We start from the raw sequence: 19,244 nt of genomic DNA on the forward strand, positions 1-19,244 counted from the left end.
ACCAGTTTTTGTTTAATAAAAAAAGAAAAAAATCAAACGCTCCTTTTTTTTATCGCTTTACATTCACTTTGAAATATCCACTAAATTTTGCGAGCAGTGTAAAAGGAAAAGATAAGGAAAAATTAGGGGATATTTCAAAATGAATATGAAGCGATAAAAAATGAAGCAATTGACCAGTTGCTTTTCTGACTAGTTTTTGTTTAATAAAAAAAACTCAAACGATCCTCTCCTTTTATCGCTTCACATTCACTTTGAAATATCCCCTAATTTTTGCTTCTTTTTTCCTTTTACACTACTCGCAAAAATTAGGGGATATTTCAAAATGAATATGAAGCGATAAAAGTTGCTTTTCTGACCAGTTCTTGTTTAATAATAAAAAAAAATCAAACTCACTTTTCTTTTATCGCTTCACATTCACTTTGAAATATTCCCTAATTTTTGCGAGCAGTGTAAAAGGAAAAAAGAAGCAAAAATTAGAGGATATTTCAAAATGAATATGAAGCGATAAAAGTTGCTTTTCTGACCAGTTCTTGTTTAATAATAAAAAAAAATCAAACTCACTTTTCTTTTATCGCTTCACATTCACTTAGAAATATCCCCTAATTTTTGCGAGCAGTGTAAAAGAAAAAGAAAAGCAAAAATTAGGGGATATTTCAAAATAAATATGAAGCGATAAATGTTGCTTTTCTGACCAGTTCTTGTTTAATAATAAAAATAAAAAAAATCAAACGCACCTTTCTTTTATCGCTTCACATTCACTTTGAAATATCCCCTAATTTTTGCGAGCAGTGTAAAAGAAAAAGAAAAGCAAAAAAACAGAGGATATTTCAAAGTGAATATGAAGCGGTAAAAGTTGTTTTTCTGACCAGTTCTTGTTTAATAATAAAAAAAAAAAAAACTCAAACAGTCCTTTCTTTTATCGCTTCGCATTCACTTTGAAATATCCCCTAATTTTTGCGAGCAAAGAAGCTCAGTTGACCAAAAACCAGGAACGCGCAACTAATTTCAAACTTCCACCGTCCAAAATCCCCGGGAATTATCCCGAAAATCAACATCGCGCCTGGTGAAATCAGTCGGAAGTCGACGGCTGGTCCCAGAAGCCGTTTTCGTGGCGGCCGAAAACCCGGCGCGCGAGCGTGTCGTCGTCGTCGTCGTCGTCGTCGTGGCTACACGAGGGTGGGCGGGCGAGGGTGGCGTCCGCGCAGGGTACGCCGAGGTGCAGACGCCCCCGGTGCTGCCGCGAAGGGTGGCGGAAAGCGGGAAACCAGCGAGTGTGTCCACAGTTCTCTACGGCCTGGCAAGCCGTCCGAACGGACACACGGGTGCCCGCCGCGTTTCCCACGGCTGATCGCCGGTAACGAAACACTCGCCATGTAAACAAAATTTGCATGGACAACACACCTCGAGTCCTCTCGCGAGTCCTTTCCCCATTCATTGCCGATTCGATTCCATCGACGATTCCGGAGGCAAAAGAACTGTCCAAGTGTCGCGCTCTTGTCAAATCGATCGTCCGTACGAGCATTGGCGTCACGTGTCGACGCTTCGAACGACGATTCGATCTCGGGTGAATCAGGAAATCGTTGTTAAAATTGACGTTCGTCGTTACGTCGCAAGTAACACTCGATCAAGGAGAATTCTTTTTCGTTTCGAAAGAGGGACACTGATTGATCTTGCCAGTGTGGATGGTATCGAAATCGGCGCGAGAAGGTTTGTACGACAGTGTGTGCGACTGTTTCACGTTGGTGTAATCGACTTGGGAGAAGTCTCAGTTGCTAGACTCAAGATAAGACTCGAACCGCTGTCGGGGTTGTGTAATTCGGAGGTAAATCCCGCGAGCGCGGAAGGATGCTTCGTGTTTTGTGGTACTTTGGGGTACTGCCTCGGGGTGCTGCTGGCTAGATCGTGTCCGTGTGATAGCCGGCTGTCATCAAATTGCCTTTATCGCGAGTAACGTCGAAATCGCGACTGTTTCTCATCTTCGTCAACGAAGATTGAGATCGTTTCGAACGAACGACGCTGTCCTCACTCGGGGCCGAGTGAATGGAGATGTTTCAATTAAGTACACAGTGGACGCTGCCACGTTCGAAACGTGGTTAATTCGATCCATCTACTGGCGCGTAACGTTCTCTTTAAAAAGAAGAGAGATAAAACGAAACTAGAAGAAAAGGAAAACGCAAAGAGAATTTTTGATGAAAATTTAAGCGATTAATCACCATCCGACACGAACTTCGAGCTTCGTGAAACACTGTCAAAGTCACGCTGAACTATCCGATGTTAAGATCAACGACGACGTGAGAAAAAGAAAAAGAAAAAGAAAAAAAAAAAAAGAAAACGCAGCAAAGCGGAGCAAAGTGTCCCGTTAGAAAATCTTCCAAAGCTGGAAGGAGACAAGTTTCGAAGGACCTGTGCGACATCTTCGGCACAATTGGTGTCAATTTCACTGTGCAGACGGAAGCATGCTGACAGGAAATGGAAGAGCGTTTCAAGAGCGAGTCGGAACGAAGAGAATTTCGCGTCGGGCACGATGATATACACCGCGTCGGGAATCGCTGCACCTGTTAAACCTTGAGGTAAACTGTTCACCTTTGTGTATAACGACCGTCACTCGATATTCTCGTTGAATATTGCATTCCCGCGAACATATTATAGCTCGAGTCGAATATTTTCGTCGCTCGCAGAGGTACGAAGTATACGGCCGAGTATTCGTCACTCCAAACAGTCGCTGCGACTTTGAAAATTGAAAGTTTCGACGCTCGTCGTGTTTTTCTCTTTTCTTCATTTTTTTTTTTTTTTTAAACCGTCGATCTCACCACCGAATGATTTAATTTTGATTTTCACGACCGTTCTTCGACATTTGATAAATACGGATTTATCCAGGTCTTTGTATTTGTTCGTTCTCTGTATTTTTCTTTTTTTTTTTTTTAACTGTTGATCTCACCACCGAACGATTTAATTCTGATTTCAACGAGTTCTTCGAAATTTGATAAATTAATACGGATTCTCTGTATTTGTTTCGATTCTCGGTGATACGATAATTCGAAGCGTTACTATTGCGTACAATTTTATTACATACGTCGTTACATCGCTATTTATCTCTGCGACTTTTCCTAAAATATACAATGAATCGTTCAGTATTTACTTCTCCTTTTATTTTCTTCTTTTTTTCAGAGAAATACATGTAGCCTGTCAATTTATGATATTCACTCTTCTAAAACTATACAATCGGTCCGCGAAGAGCATCACGGTTGTCAATTGTGAGATTCACTCTTTTAAAACTATACAATCGGTTCGCAAAAAGCATAAAAGTTTCGACTTCCTTGCATTTCAAATTAACAAGTGCAAATTTGAAGGAAGGGAAAGTAAATCGGCGATAATTTGGCTAAATATGAAACTTTGCATTTGATATTTAGTGTATCATTCCGTGGCGAATGTTTGTCCTAAGAATATCGAGGCATTCAACAAATATGAGGTTATTAGAACAAATAATTAACACGGAACAGGAAGAGTGTGTCGGATGTGTCGGCGAACAGAAACTTTCTAAGATGGAAAAAGATGGTAACCTATTTTTCAGATCACGTCCGATGAATTAGAGTCCCCTTTCTGGGGACTCTAACGGACAACGAAAAAGGAGACTATCTTGAATAAATGTAGAGGACAAAAGAAGAGATTAGCATTGAGTTCCGAAAGTGAGGGTGATGGTAAAGGACCTGCTTACCAAATTGAAGTATTATCTACGATCAAGTGTAAAAAACATGTTACTTTTTTCCAAGATCGCTCTAACAGATCACGAAGTGTCAGTAAATTTAGTGTCAATCAAGTTCATAACAAACAGATCGTCTCTGCACCGACTAAGAAAGTATTGCGCATTGAAAAAAACTGTAAAAGATCAAAAAGAGATCTTACTTTTAAAGAGGAAGAATTTTCTTCGTCGTTAAAAAAAAAGAAAAAAGAAAATTCGCAAGTCGAAATTTGTGAGAGAGGCCGCAAGCCTGGAACTACGACCATTTCACGCGAGTTTCTCTTGGAAGAGTTAGCTTCACTGTACCAGCTGCCTCGTTGCGTCATTCGTCACTGTTTAACGTTTCTTTCCCTCGAATGTCTGTTCATTTTTCACCTGAATCCTCCTCTCGTAACGGCTCTTTCTCAATATCATCAATCACTGATCGTTCGTCCGAAAAGGGCGCGCCTCCGCCACTTCTTTCCCTCAGAAACGTCTGGCTATTGCTCTTCATAAGGGAGTCGAGCAGAGATTTGACGAAAAATTGCATTCGACGAAGGCTGCTGCTCGAGATGCAGGTGCGCGAGAATAGAACGTAACCGCGATTCGAAATTCCTGCTTGACAATACGGGACGAAGAAAAGGTGGAAGAGCGACACACCTGTTACGAGCCGTGTATACTGCGTACATGTTTCAATCTCGACATCTTGGTTCGCCTGACTCGGTTTACCCGTGTTTCTCCCTGTTTTTCGAACGCCAGTAGTATGAGCGTAGCATATGGTTGACGACACTACAGAGGTTTCTGCATTCGAACAGACTTTGACAAAACTGGTGAGGTGATATAGAAATTGAAATTTTTGGAAGACCATTTGAAGTTGTTTCAGCGAATGTAAGAAACATCCTTGGATGGCTGTCTAATTCTTGAAATTTATTTCGTTTCTTGTAATATTTCTAATTATATATATTGTTACTGTTATGTATTATTCCGTTTTCACCACAATGAAAATTTGTCCAATTTCAAGTGTCGATAGATTCTGAACTTCACTGGAAGTTGGTACATTCTACCGGCGATTCTTTTGACGAAACAAAGAATAGTAGATTTGTAAATGTACAGTACGGGACATTCATATTTGCGGACGATCGAAAAATATTTACGTGCATGCGTGCGCGAAACGTTTAGCAAATATGGACTTACTCGAGGGAAACTGTTATCTCGTTATTTCGTGGATACCTTGTCGAGTCGACAAAAAAAAAAAAAAAAAAAAAAAAAAGAAAAAGAAAATAAATCGAAAACTTATAAATCGAACGCGAGAAAATATCAGCAAAGCACGTATGCACGTACGTGCATGTGCAAACAAAGTTCAGTTTTGTATCGTGGATACAAAGTATCAGGTCGATGTTTGCAAGTGTTTGTCCATTTCGTCCAAAAATGTTTCAAGGTAAATTCCCCCCCCCCCCCCCCCCACAAAAAAAAAAACTAATACAGAGGCGAAGTTAACGTCCGAACTATCGACGACTAGATCTGACGAAAGTTATCAGAGAAAGCGTGAAAGTGCACGAGGACTCGCTAAAAACATTTCGACCCAAACGCGGCGAACGATTATTCGAATCGAAATCTATCGAGAAGTTGTCGATCAGCCTTTCGACTCTTTTTTAACCAGTCCAGTTTGCAGATTCTTCGTGAACGTTTCACACGTTCGATGAAAATCGCGCAAAACAAGTTGCGTAGCTGTTTTCCTTCCTAAGCGCGAGATTTTCTAATTGCCGCGCCAGGTGCGGCCTCTGTGCATCTGCGAGGACACGGATCTTAATGAAAATTTATCTCGTGCACTCCCGAGCTACCGCGATACTTTTCCATTAACGAGGCCGACCGCTGAATGCCGTGCCCCGATTTAATCGTTGCCAAACGTCGTTTTGCGCCACTGTCCTCTCACATCGGGTTCACGCAAACTTCCATGCCTCTCGGTTCACACGAATTCAGACAGACACTGCGAAAACTTTCTCAAGTGTGTAGGTAGAAAAAAAAAAAAAAAATAAAATAGTACAAATTTCAACGTAGCGCGTAATTTGAAATAAACGTAGACATAAAGTATTTATCTAATTCAGGAACGTAACAGATATTGAAAAAGTCCGAATACGAAAGACGATATGAAAGCTTACACTACGATTCTCACGCTGTCACAACTTGCTGCTCGCTATGATTTTTTCAAAATCTGTACACTATTTATTCTCACGACTCGATTTTCTCTCTGTTTCTCTCTTTCTTTAATTCCCTCACGATCTGCACTCTCTCACAACTCGCTACTTACTTCACGATCTGCACCCTCGAAATCTTCGTTCTTTGTACATTCACACACACACACACACACACACATACATAATCATACCGTCATATTTTAAGTCTGAAAACAAACAGTTTCCCTTCGCTCCGATCGGGGTCGGACACGCAGCAGGCGACAATTGCCTCGTTCCTTTCTTCTTTCCTTTTATGACCTGTGTTGGTTCCTTCGACGATCCTTTTTTAGCTGCATATACAATGTAAGATAATTTAGATTTTGTTTACTTGAGGGGTGATATGAGCGTGATTCGTTATATGTCGGTTCGCAGGAAAAATTTTAAAAACTTGCCCCGCTTGTGAAATTGCCTCTCTCTCAGGAAGAAATTCAGAGTAATTTCCAAGGTTTCCTCTATCTCACAGACGCACCTCAATGTTTTCAATTATTTTTAATAATTTTCAATAATAATAATATTTTATTTTTAATATAATATAATATAATATAATATAATATTTTATTTAATATAAATATATTAAATATATTAAATAAATATTATAAATATTAAATAAAATATTATATATAATTATACAATTATATATAATATTTTATTTAATATAATATAATGTAATATTATAACTAATTAATATAATTAATATTAATAATATATATTAATAATATCAATAATATATTATATATTAATAATATTATAATTAATTAATATAATTTTTAATAATATTTTGTTCACTTTTCCTTCCTCGTTTAATTGTAAGTCACGTTGCAATTTCCATCACCGCCAATTATTTCCTCGAAAAACGTTACGTCTCACCCCTCTCATTCCCGTGTTTTGATCGATGTTTTGATCGTTAACGCGAACTTAAAACAGCGCGATCGAGTCTCAATTTAACAGAGCAAAAAGCCCTAAATTCTGCCGGATCAGATCGTATTCGTGTGCATATGTGTTCGAAGTAATTTTACGCGGTACGAGAAGAGAAGGAGCAGGAAATCGGAAGCAACGAGAGAAAAAGCGAGGGGAGCGACCCTATTCTAAAGGCACTATCTCCCCGTTGTAATCTCAATGCTCTCTTTTTTTTTTTTTTTGCGTGGTTTTGGAAACGCCGCCCCTGCCATTGCCATTACTTTGGAATTCGACTCTTCGAGGTGATCTACCACCAGCCACGAGCTTACGAGCCTCTCTCCGATTCTTATCTTTCCAGATTTGACCTTTGTTTGAGGAGGAGCTCGTGAAGAAGTGTAATTGCTCGTTGCGAGATTCGTTCAATCTCGAGGATGGAGAGTTCCGGTTCGCTTGAGATAAGACGTCGAGGGAGAAAGTGAAGGATGAGCTGGTTTAATTGACCGAGCGAACGATCGATCGATTAACCCCACCGAAGGGGGAGGGAGGCGTAATGTTTAAGGAAATAATTGACGATGATTAAATTGCAATGCGATTCTCGCCGGGAAGAGAAAGGAAACAGGCTAATTTTATTAGACGGTGTTTTTGTTCAGACGAATCGATACCGGCGTGAAGAAAATATTAAAATCAATTTGCCGGGATTGGAGGTGTTTGTTTTGTAGCTTTTTCATTTAATCACCACCCAGGGAAGATCATTTCTGTCTCGCTCATTTCTCCCTCGTTTTTTTCAATTAAAATACCTTTCAAATTGGTTATTAGCGGATATTAAAAATTCTCGTTATTGTGAATCTGGCTCCCTAAGCGCTGTTTCATATAATATATATATATATATTTCCATTTAATGTATTATTCCAGGAAGAACGTATCTTTTTATCTGTTCCGTTTCAAAACTCATTAAAATACAGTTAAATTGTCGACAGACGCTTAATTGAAAAAGAATTTAAATAAGTAGCTTGTCCACGTGCAGGATGTTTTTGTTTGAATTTTCGCATTCCACTTATTCCCACCGACCCATCGAAGTACGGAGATGTATTTTCATTTCCCAGAAGATGTGATGTTTCCGCGACAACATTATTTTCCTCCTCGAACAAAGAAGCTTTAGAGAAGAAATTATCGTTTCGATTAGAGATAATGGATTCTATGCTCCGATGTGGAGCATATATTTATATTTCATATATATATTTTTATTTAATTTTTTTAATTTATTTTATTTTTACTTAATTTATTTTACTTTTATTTATTTTTACTTAATTTATTTTACTTTTATTCATTTTTACTTAATTTATTTTACTTTTATTTATTTTTACTTAATTTATTTTATTTTTATTTATTTTTACTCAATTTATTTTACTTTTACTTATTTTTACTTAATTTATTTTCACTTAATTTATTTTTACTTAATTTATTTTACTTTTACTTATTTTTACTTAATTTATTTTACTTTTACTTATTTTTACTCAATTTATTTTACTTTTACTTATTTTTACTTAATTTATTTTACTTATATTTATTTTTACTTAATTTATTTTTATTCATTTTTTTATTCAATGTCTTTACTTAATTTATTTTTATTCATTTTTATTCAATGTCCTTATCGTACCTTATCTACCGGGAGAAGATCGTTCCGCGTCCACGTAACGAATTTTGCAGAGTAATTTCGAAACCGGGAATACAACGAACCGTAATGAATGCAATGTTTGCTTTATCGCTGCGATCCTTCCGGTGATCGGCGATCACCCGATCAACCCGTTGCTTATTTATATTTCGCCAAGGCGTCGCCGCTGCCAATTCCCTCGTAATCCCGTCCTATTCGAAATTTAATCTCCTCCGCGAGACGTGCTGGCACGAACAAACTCCGCGAAACGAACGGACGCGCACGTTTCGCCAGCAGGAATGATTTCAAATTATTTTTGACACCGTGCAATTCAATCGGAGGGTCGTTTCGTTTGCCTCTCGACGAGAGACAACGCTTGACGGTGTATTTAACCCTTTGGCTACGGCGACTTGTACTGAGGAATTTCTCGTCAGCGTCAGCATTTCTTAGAAAGTATTATTTCTTGAAATAATCAAAACGCTGAATTGAAATACTACGTCAAACCAATATTATTTATTTATTCGTATCCCGTATTGAATTGATGGTGCACGTGCTAAAAATTTAACTGCAACTTGAAGCTTTATTTCATAATGTTATATCTAATAATTATAATACACGTATTAATATTTAATTAATATAATTATATAATATTAATATATGTATTATATATTCTAATAAAATAAAACAATCACGTTTGAATGATATATGACTAATCTTAAAAATAATATATAATCTAATATTCTTTTGTTGCAACTATTGTCAGTAACATTTGCCCGTAGGCGCTTTTAGTTTAATTCGAGCAACGCGAAGTGAGCACCTGTAAGCGCCAACAATAGCCAAAGGGTCAATCACACTTGGGAGGAATAATATAATTATTGCAAGTTCATATTTTGTTCAAAATTTCTGCAAAGCTCAATTCCCTGTCATTTCCGATTGCAGACTGCCGCGATGCTCAAGGACCACGCGGAGACGGGCTTCGTCTCAACAGCAACGCTGAAACAGCGTGCGGAGAATTTGATTCCAGCCGCGGAACGTACTTCCTGGAACGTCTCCAACGTGTCGCGAAGACGTCAAGAATCTCGGTTCAGCTACCACGTATAGGCAAAAGCGCATCCAACTCCGCGTTATCCTCGCGAAAATGTCTGGCTGGCAAACGTCAAACTTTACGGCCCAACTACTATCGACATCCAGCCCCGTACAAACCATCCTCGATACTCTTCGTTAGCCAATTAAACTCCCGACTCCGCGTTCGTTTCCGCGTTCTCCGATGGCCTGGCGGGATCTCCGGTGCAACCTCGTCGACGAGGTGGTCGAAGAAGCGGAAGAGGGCGTCGCGAGGCCGCACGAATCGCGGTAACGGGCCAAAAAGAAAAAAGAAATAAAAACGAAAGAACAGAAAACGGAAAAGAGAGGAGAATTAGCTTTCGAGAGCGATGGAGGAAGCAAACGCGACGATGGAAGAGGAGTTGACGAACGCGACCGATCTGCCAAATCTGTCCAACGTTCTGATCGACACCGGCCAATCGAACCGATCGACCGGCGTCCCGTACGAGCACTACGAGCTGGAACACGTGCTTCTTTTGATAGTGAAGGGAACGGTGATGGGCTTCATCATTCTGTGCGCCCTGTTCGGCAATCTATTGGTGATCGTGTCGGTGATGAGGCACAGAAAGCTTCGAGTAATTACCAATTACTTTGTGGTCTCGTTGGCGTTGGCCGACATGCTGGTGGCCATTTTCGCGATGACGTTCAACGCGTCGGTCGAGCTGTCCGGCAGATGGCTGTTCGGCTACTTCATGTGCGACGTGTGGAACTCGCTGGACGTGTTCTTCAGCACCGTTTCGATCCTCCACCTCTGCTGCATCAGCGTCGATCGTTACTACGCGATCGTACAGCCGCTCGACTACCCGTTGATCATGACCAACCTACGGCTCAGCACCATGCTGAGCATGGTCTGGTGCTCGCCGACGGTGATGAGCTTCCTGCCGATATTCGCCGGCTGGTACACCACCGAGAAACACCTCGAGTTCAGGAGGAATTATCCGGACGTGTGCGTGTTCCAAGTGAACAAACTCTACGCGGTGATCAGCTCCAGTGTCAGTTTCTGGGTGCCCGGCATCATCATGATCGCCATGTACTACAAGATTTATCGGGAGGCTGATCGCCAAGAGCGGATGCTCTATCGGTAAGTCGCCTCTAATTTCTCTGCTTTCTCAAAACTTTTCGTTTTCGATCGAGTTAATCATATTATATTACGATATTTGAATCACGACGATATTACCATATTATGTATAATTAAATATCATGATATTATTACGGAACGGTGTGCAATTTACTTCTGTGAAAAATATTCTACCAACTTTTCTTACATTTTCCATCGCGCTGCCTCCAGATGCGGGCGAGTTATGGGCTTCTCTTTGAACGTCTAGCGAATTTCGCCAACCGATGAAATTTCTTTTAATCGCAGATCAAATTTCAATTTGACTCTCAACTATCCAGTTGATCCGAAACATCGTCGGACTTTTTCTAACCGATCTCCTCTTTCCGATCACGCGTGTGCTCGTTCTCCTCGGTGGCGAGGTAAATCCGTTTTTAGATTGAAATTGATCATCCCGCACACAGGCCGGCTTAAACTGCCTGCGCAATATGTCAATTTTCGAGGATAGTTGCAGTCGACCGACAAAGGCTCCCGGGAATATGAAACAATGTATATTTGATCGGTTTTTCCGTTCTTTCGATCGCGTTCTCGCCGTGAAACGTTCCATGGCGCAGAAAATCATCCAATGCTCTTTGCGATAGTAAGAAACAGAGAAGAGAGGGAAAGATAGGAAAAATATGAGATCGTTCTTGGTCATTTAATAATTTCAAATAACTCTCTCCTAATCTGTTCTTCGTCGCGTGTTTAAACCACTCTATTCGCAATGCTCGCTAATTCGCTAGCCAAATAAAATGAGCCTTTGGAGTTTGCGTTTCGCGAACAACTCACTAATTAATATTGTGTTTCGTTAATTATTTAGACGTGCAATTACGCGGAAAGCGGGACAACTGTATCGTGATTTCAACTGTATCGTTTGTTTGACACATACTCGCGGTAATTATTCTACGTTCACCGTTTCAAACTTCGTGTACGTACCTGGCTTCAAAATATTTCACTGATTACTTTCTCAAATGATAACTACGTCACAAAACGCATATAGATCTCTAAACAGTATGAATGTGTAAAGTATCGAAAGTGGAGCATTTCTTATAACGTTCAGTAACGCAAATAAGTATTATATAATAATAACAGTCGTATCGTGTAATTATTTCATTTCGCGCTCGTGAAATGTTCCTCCGTTTCTAAAATAATTTCAAACTCAATTCAATTTCAATTCAATTTCGACGAAATAGAATTCTAGTAGGATTAACTGAATATGATTTCAATAAATCTATCTGCTCCACTTTTGTGTCAGAGTTGTGCATTTAATCGGTTTGAAATTTTCGGTTTGAATTAACGTTAACGATTAATAAAATTAATCGTTGAAAAATCAGCGATCGATTTAATCGATCAATAGTCGATTATCGACTGTTATCGACAACAGTCGATTGCAATAAAATTAGGAATTTAATCGTTATGATTAACAACTATAGTTAGAATGTAATCGTTGTTAGATTGAGAATCTTTGTGCGTCTGTAAGAAATTGCAAAGTTGCTCGCAACACAAGAGTACAATGTTTTTTTTTTTTATAGTATTTGACACGTGAAACAACAATTCTGCACCAAGGTTCCATTGCTTCAATTCATATTCTAAGAAGTATAAATTCGAACAAAAATCCGCAGTGTAGTTAGATCATTATACACAACAAAGACGAATTATCGTAAAATATCTCCTCAACTATTGGAGTCTAGGACCAATAGCGTTAATCCTTTTTTTTTTTACTTAGAATTTAATATTCTTTTGATTTTTAAAATATAGATTAATTTAAATAAAAATATATAAATATATAGATTAAAAAAAAAATCATAAAATATATAGATTAATTATAGATTAATTTATAGATTAATTTAAAAAAAAAACAGAGGACCTTGAAAATATATAGATTAATTTAAAAATATATAGATTAATTTAAAATATATAGATAGATAAAAAAATATATAGATTAATTAAAAAAAAAAAAAAAACAGAGGACCTTGAAAATTTCGAAACACACAGAAATGTGTGCCATATTTCGCCTCCCTTAACTCCTTGCGCTGGCCAACTGGTTCGCGGACCATAACGAGTGACCGAATCTGTATACAATAATTCGTCGCTTTCTGTTTCTTTTGAATTCGCTGGACAGAAATTATTAAGAAGTAATAAAACTTATTATTTGCCTACATTTAATATACTTAAAACTGAGGCTACATTTAAATATACTTAAAGAAACTGTTGCAATTTGAAACAAAAAATTCTCTGACGTGCGTGGCACGTCATTCCAGCGCAAGAGATTAAAAGACTAGTAAATTAAAAACTTATTTCAGATGTTCGTCGCGAATTCGCGCGAATCACTCTGTATATAGTAGCGATGAAAGAGATTATTGGAAATATTCGATGAAGGAAACGAAATTTCTATATCACACGCTCGTCTCCAATGACCGGTGGCATGAAATTTTCCGGTTTGATTTGTCCCGGTTCCGGTGACCGTCGAAAAGGGGACGTTCCCACCGTCCGACCACCGTGCGAAACCGTTCGACCAAGACGATCGTTTCCTGACGCTCGACGACACTTTCTCGCCATCGGAAATATCGGGATGCAGATTCCTTCCTTTTTTTTTCTCTCTCTCTCGTCGGCTCGCGCCGGAAATTGGACACGTCGACTTCTCGCGCCGGAAATCGTTGTCGACGCGAGAACCAGCGACCTCGTCGGAACACACACCAGTCAGTCGCCTTGTTCCATGATCCATCGCCAGGATTAATGTTCATAGCATCGAGATGCATTCATCACGCATTTTCCAAGAGTCGTTCGACGACGACGACACGACAAGCAGACACGAGCGTTTAAATTGACGTTGTTGCCTCTCGGACGTGTCTACGGCGTCGAGCAATTGTTTTGACAGTTTCCCTGGTCGAGTTTCGTAAGTTGAGCTTACTTGAGCTACATGAGTTGAAGTTCTTCTGCTCTCGAGTCCCAATATTATACCAGGCATCTAAGAAATTGTGCATAACAACGGTTCCGCTCGTGGATGCGGATAGTTCGAAGTTTGAATTTCGAACAGTTGCTACTGGAAGAGGAAATTCTCGTGTGTATGTGTGAGTGTGTGTTATATATGTGCGTGTTGCGTGAAATATTTCCAAGTTTCGGCTCGATGGGAAATTGGAAAATGTTCCAAAGTTGTGCGACGAACGTTAGCTCATTGTCCCTGACAAAGGTTAAAGAGTTGAAATTTGTAAGGTTGTCGGCGTGAGGGTATAAATTTCCCTCGCTCGCTTGTGAAACATATTCTTCCTATAATATTTGAACAGGCTCTTAAATTTGTGAATTATTTTCAAATGTTTCCACCGCGTCTCCGAAAATAATTCACAAATTTAAGAGCCTGTTCAAATATGTAATGCGAGTTTATTACGAGTTCTGCAGATCATATTCATCTCTTTGCAAATGAAATTCACCTCGCGAGTGACTCAAAAGCGAAGTAATGCACTTTATTACTTTTACTAGCTCTCCAATGATGAACTCCATTGAAAATGTTCTTTCAAAAATTATATTCCACGTGACAAATATTTTGGCTGACTCTCCGAGTCGTGATCATTTAGTGGATGTTATCAATCATTCTGTTGCAGCTATTACACCTACAGATTGCCATAATTATTGTACGAATATGTAAATCTACATAAATACTTTTAGTAAAGTATTCTTTATGTTAATTTCATGTCATTCTGTCATATATTCTTCCAAATATTATTAAAAAATACATGCAACAAAATTTTGATTTCGGAATAACAGCTTTACACCGGATTTTACATATTATAAAATATTTTTTATATATTACAAAATCATATATTATATATATTATTTTTACGATGATATTATATATTATATATATTATATATATTTAATATATTAAATATTTTTCATATATATTATATATATTTAACATATTAAATATCTTTTAAATATTTATTATACATATTATATATATTTTAAATATTAAAATATATATTTTTTAAATATATTATATATTTTTTATATTTTAAATATTTGTTATATATTATTATATATTATATATTTTTATATATTAAATATTTTTTAAATATTTATTATATATATTATATATATTTAATATATTAAAATATTTTTTATATATTATAAGATTATATATATTATTTTTACGATGGTACTATATATTATATATATTATATACATTATTATTATTACGATGGCTTGAGAGGAAACACATTCTGATCTGCAGAAAAGTTAATTGTTGATCAGTGAAAGGGTGAATTCGACTTGAGAGAAAGGGTTAATTCGCAGTGCAAAATCTGTTGTATCGTCACACTTGACAACGACTGGCAAAATTGAATCAAAATCCACTATCGTTTATCCAAAGAACTGGCAGATTAGTTGGGAACTAAAAAAATAAAATTATGTGATAATTGTAATAATAGATGATGTGATAATTTTCACGTAATTTCAATCGCAAGATCGAAGTGGGTAGCTAAAAACTATTTCATACTTTTACCATGAGCACACACGATCGGTCGTTCCTTAGCGAACGACTTCGCGACACGAAGCGGGTAAAACGCAAAAATCGTAATTAACTGCGAGAGCCGAGTAATTACCTCGGACGCTCACTTTACGAGACGTTTTGTGTATTCAGTTGGCACCGTTGCGACAATTCGGAGTTCCATTTGCTGCGAGTAAGAAAAGTAGAAAGGGGTGGAGGAGGAGGGAAGAGAAGGCGAACCGGAACAAAGAATGGAAAAGGCAGAGAGCTCGTAAATTTTCTCGGTCATCGTTGACCAATCTTTCTTTTTCTTCCACCGGTTACTTAATTAAACGAACGGGGATTAATAAACAACTACTTTTTGATCAAATTAAGATCGGTAGCTGCGTTTTCTTTCGTTTATCCGCGAGGAGATATTCGCGGAGTCGAGTTAAATCAACGAATTCGACGTGCTTTTAGATGGGAATTCAAATGGAAACGGACGTGTAAATTTACTCGAAGGATATTTTATTATCTTGGATTTAAATGTCTGGTATATTTAGAAGGCAAACGAAATGAAAATGATAAATTAACACCAGAACTGCCTAAAATGGTCAAAATGACCATTTTAATATTTTTGTTAAATATTTTATATCTATAAAATATTTTATAGACATAGAATTTTATAAATATGAAACAGTATTTTATGAATATTAAACAGTATATTTTTGGAGAGGTATTTTATAAATGTAAAACAGTATATTTTTGGAGACTTGAATGATTCTGCATAAATAAAAGCTTGTGTACCCTGTTGTACTGTAAAGATTTTCTGTTTTCCTTTATTTTAACATCTCTGATTCTAATGTTTAAAAATACTGACGATCTGCGCCATTAACATTCGAATAGAAATATAAACAAGTCCATTTCAGTTCAGCTGTGAAGCCTGCGAGATTCAATAAATTATACGAAGAAAAAAAAAAAATTAGATCTCGTGTCAATTATTTTTTGTAAAAAGAAAAAATTTCGTTCCCAATTTAAAAAAAAAAAAAAAAGAAAAAAGGAAAGAAAAAGTCCAGTCGAGAAAAGTACGAAAGAGTTTCAATGAGAGAGGAGGAGAAGAGAAATTTGCTAGTCGCATTAAAGAAATCGTCGTGTAATCCTTCGTTTCTCGCGCCGAGTAATTACAATCGTTGAGGAGTTGCCATTCGGAGATTTACGTTCACGTTAATGTGCAGCCGAGCCACCACTACCATCGACCCGGAGGAGTTGCAGCTTGCAAATGGAAAGGTTTGGACGTCATCCGCGAGAAGGGAGATCGAGGGTCGGTCGTGATTATGAATCGATCCTAGGAATTCCAGGAAGGGGGAATGCCTTTTGGCCGGCGTCTCATATCCTGTGGCCATGCTCCTCCGGGATTCTGATAAACGTACCGCTCGCGATATTACACATTCTCCAACCCCGGGGCGGACTGGGAACTCTTCTGAATTTTTCTTCGTGAAAACTTGCCGCCGAGGTGAGAAGAAACGAATAAAATCTTATCGCTCGCGACGACGTGGCGAATTTTATCCGTTTAAACGACGCTCTCAACGTCGTTCAGGAAATGTGAACTTCCACTCGGTATTTAAAGTTTAAAGTATGGAGCACGTTTTAATCGGCCGGCAAGAGAGGCTACGAGTTTTGGTTGAAATAACAGTAAAATAAATAATATGAATGGAAGTATAAATGACGTATAAAGATAAATAAAAGTAGATAGATACAATAACATTTATCTTTGTAACATTGTACAAAGATAAATGAAAATACAAGTAACGTAGTATAAAGATTAATAAAAATATAAATAACGTGGTATAAAGATAAATAAAAGTATAAGTAACATAGTATAAATAATAGTGTGGAGGAAACATTTCTTCAGAGGGGAGGCAATTTCTTAACATTTTAAAAGGAAAATTTTACATTATACTTTGATCGTTAAGTACTTATACTCTTTTGCTCGTCCACAGAGCATAACTGTACCAATGACAATGAAAAATTGTCAATAACTGGAAGTTCGTAAAGAAACGCAACGATTGGCCATTTGATCTTGTTTCAAAGTGCAAAACCTCTACTTTGACAGACGTTTCGAGAATACTTGTTGCACCGAAATTTCACAAATCCAAACGCGTGTAAGAACGTTGAAAAACTTTCCGCGAGTAAATTTATCATGGTCTTGAAGATTGAAGTTTCCTTTTTACTTAAATTGAACTTTATGTTTCATTAAACTTGGAACGTTGGGATTAGACGAGACTTAGGATTTCTTCAATTTGTTTCAATTTAACAAGATGGCGGAAAATAGTTGCACAGCAAGCTTCAAGGAATCGATTTTAAGGTCGAAACTTCAATCTCCAAGATCGTGGCGACGAGAAATATTTCTCAGCAACTTTGGAGTTTGAATTTTTTAACAATTTTCGAGGGAAATTTCCACCCTCTACGCACGATGTGAAGTCATGCTTGAAAACGGTCGTCAACGTAGAAATTTCGTGCTTTGAATTGAACGAGACCAAGATACGGCATACGATCCTTTTTTTATAAGAAATTTTTGTCGATACTCTTTACTGTGTTTTTACACTTTACTTTTAAGCAATTTACTCAATTTCATACAAACAAATGTAGGTACAAAACGACTGCGTAAAATTGGAAACATTGTAAAAGAGATGTGGCATAGGAAAAATATTATAAATACGAAAAATAGGAAAAATATTAAAAACACAGAGTGAGTATTTTTTATAGAGTTTTATAAAGTTCTAGGTTAAATGTAACGTAATGACGCATTGCACTTCCTATTTTACGACCGCGGTAATCAATTATCGTTTCTTGAAAATGACTTCCTTTTTTCACCTAGTGTACAAAGACCGAGACAAAACTACCGTGCCGTTGTACTATCATCAGCTCGTTCTCAAGCTCCTATACATGTATATTTAACAACGTGGCGAATGTATTATTTAAGCCTGTGCGACCCATTTGTTTCCATTCGCGGTGACAGAAAAATGCCTGGAAAATTGATAAATTTTTAAGGGCAAAGGTTCAAAAGGTTTCATTTGCGCTCCGGCCGTGGATCTCGCTTTTTATGTCCTGCGAGTTTCATTCTCTTTGAAATCTTTTTTTACTCTACCGACGCCTAACGATTCGGCGCAAAGAAAAAAAAAAAAAAAAAAAAAAAAAATTGCGATGCATTCTAAATTCTAGAATCTAAAAATTTACAGTGAATTTTCATTTTCTCTACTCTTTGTTTTTTTACAATTCGTAGATCACGAAGGTCGTGAGGAAGAAACTGAAGAATGGCTGATGTCGCGGCCACCAGAGAGATTCCTCTCGTGAAAAATTTTCGTCTCATTCGTTCTACTTGAAAGTTTCTCGAAAAAAAAAAAAAAGGTACTTTCCTCGTTAGTTGATTGACTGGTCCAAAACTCCATAGGTCATAGGTGACCACCGGCACCGAATATCCACACAGAAATTTTTCACCACGAATAATCGAACGATTATCATCGAGCGCGGGTTTCCGAGTCTGGATGGCCGCTTGAAAATCGCGTGGCTCAGCTGTTCTCGAGCTTCCGACCAATCGAGGAACCAAGCCCGACTGCTCTTTTATCGCCGCGAACTAGCAGGCAACTGCACGCGATGAGGTTTTTAAAGGGTGATCAATTCACGTCCTTACGCCGCGACGAAAGCGCCCGTGTGTCATAGTAACGAGAGAACGAGCACTGGCCGTGTATCGAATTCACTTTCCCCTGACCGGGAGCACGGACTCACTCGCAATCAGTCCAGGGTTGGGAGAAGGAAGAACAGGGAGGGTGGAGCGACCGTCATTTGTCTGGCAAGTCCTGGAAACGATTTGTCAGCTCGCCCGCGTGAACTTTACCGAGAAAAGAATCTGTTTTCTCTTCCCTTCTCCACCGAGCCGCGTGAAAATCTGATTTGCGGAATGCTCTCGCCGTTTAGGTGTAGGTTCAATTCTGGGAAAACACTGGGTATTTTGGAAATAAGTCTCTTAAATTGAGATTGAGAAATTAGCTACAGTTATTATGAACATCAGTTGCGGAATGCTCTCG

The 19,244-nt window shown here is 37.9% G+C and overlaps 1 protein-coding gene across 1 annotated transcript in view; it reads left to right on the plus strand.

The window, feature by feature from the left end:
- Positions 1-2,339: 2,339 nt before the first annotated feature.
- LOC122538096 (octopamine receptor beta-1R-like) overlaps positions 2,340-19,244 on the plus strand; it is a 102,223-nt gene continuing 85,318 nt past the window's right edge. Inside the window, exons 1-2 of the mRNA XM_043671861.1 lie at positions 2,340-2,570; positions 9,440-10,685. Of these exons, the coding sequence (XP_043527796.1) occupies positions 9,934-10,685 (752 nt within the window). The 5' untranslated portion in view covers positions 2,340-2,570; positions 9,440-9,933. The remainder of the gene's footprint in view (positions 2,571-9,439; positions 10,686-19,244) is intronic.

Source organism: Frieseomelitta varia, unplaced genomic scaffold (assembly GCF_011392965.1).
Source record: "Frieseomelitta varia isolate USP_RPSP 00005682 unplaced genomic scaffold, Fvar_1.2 scaffold_961, whole genome shotgun sequence".
NCBI lineage: Eukaryota > Metazoa > Arthropoda > Insecta > Hymenoptera > Apidae > Frieseomelitta > Frieseomelitta varia.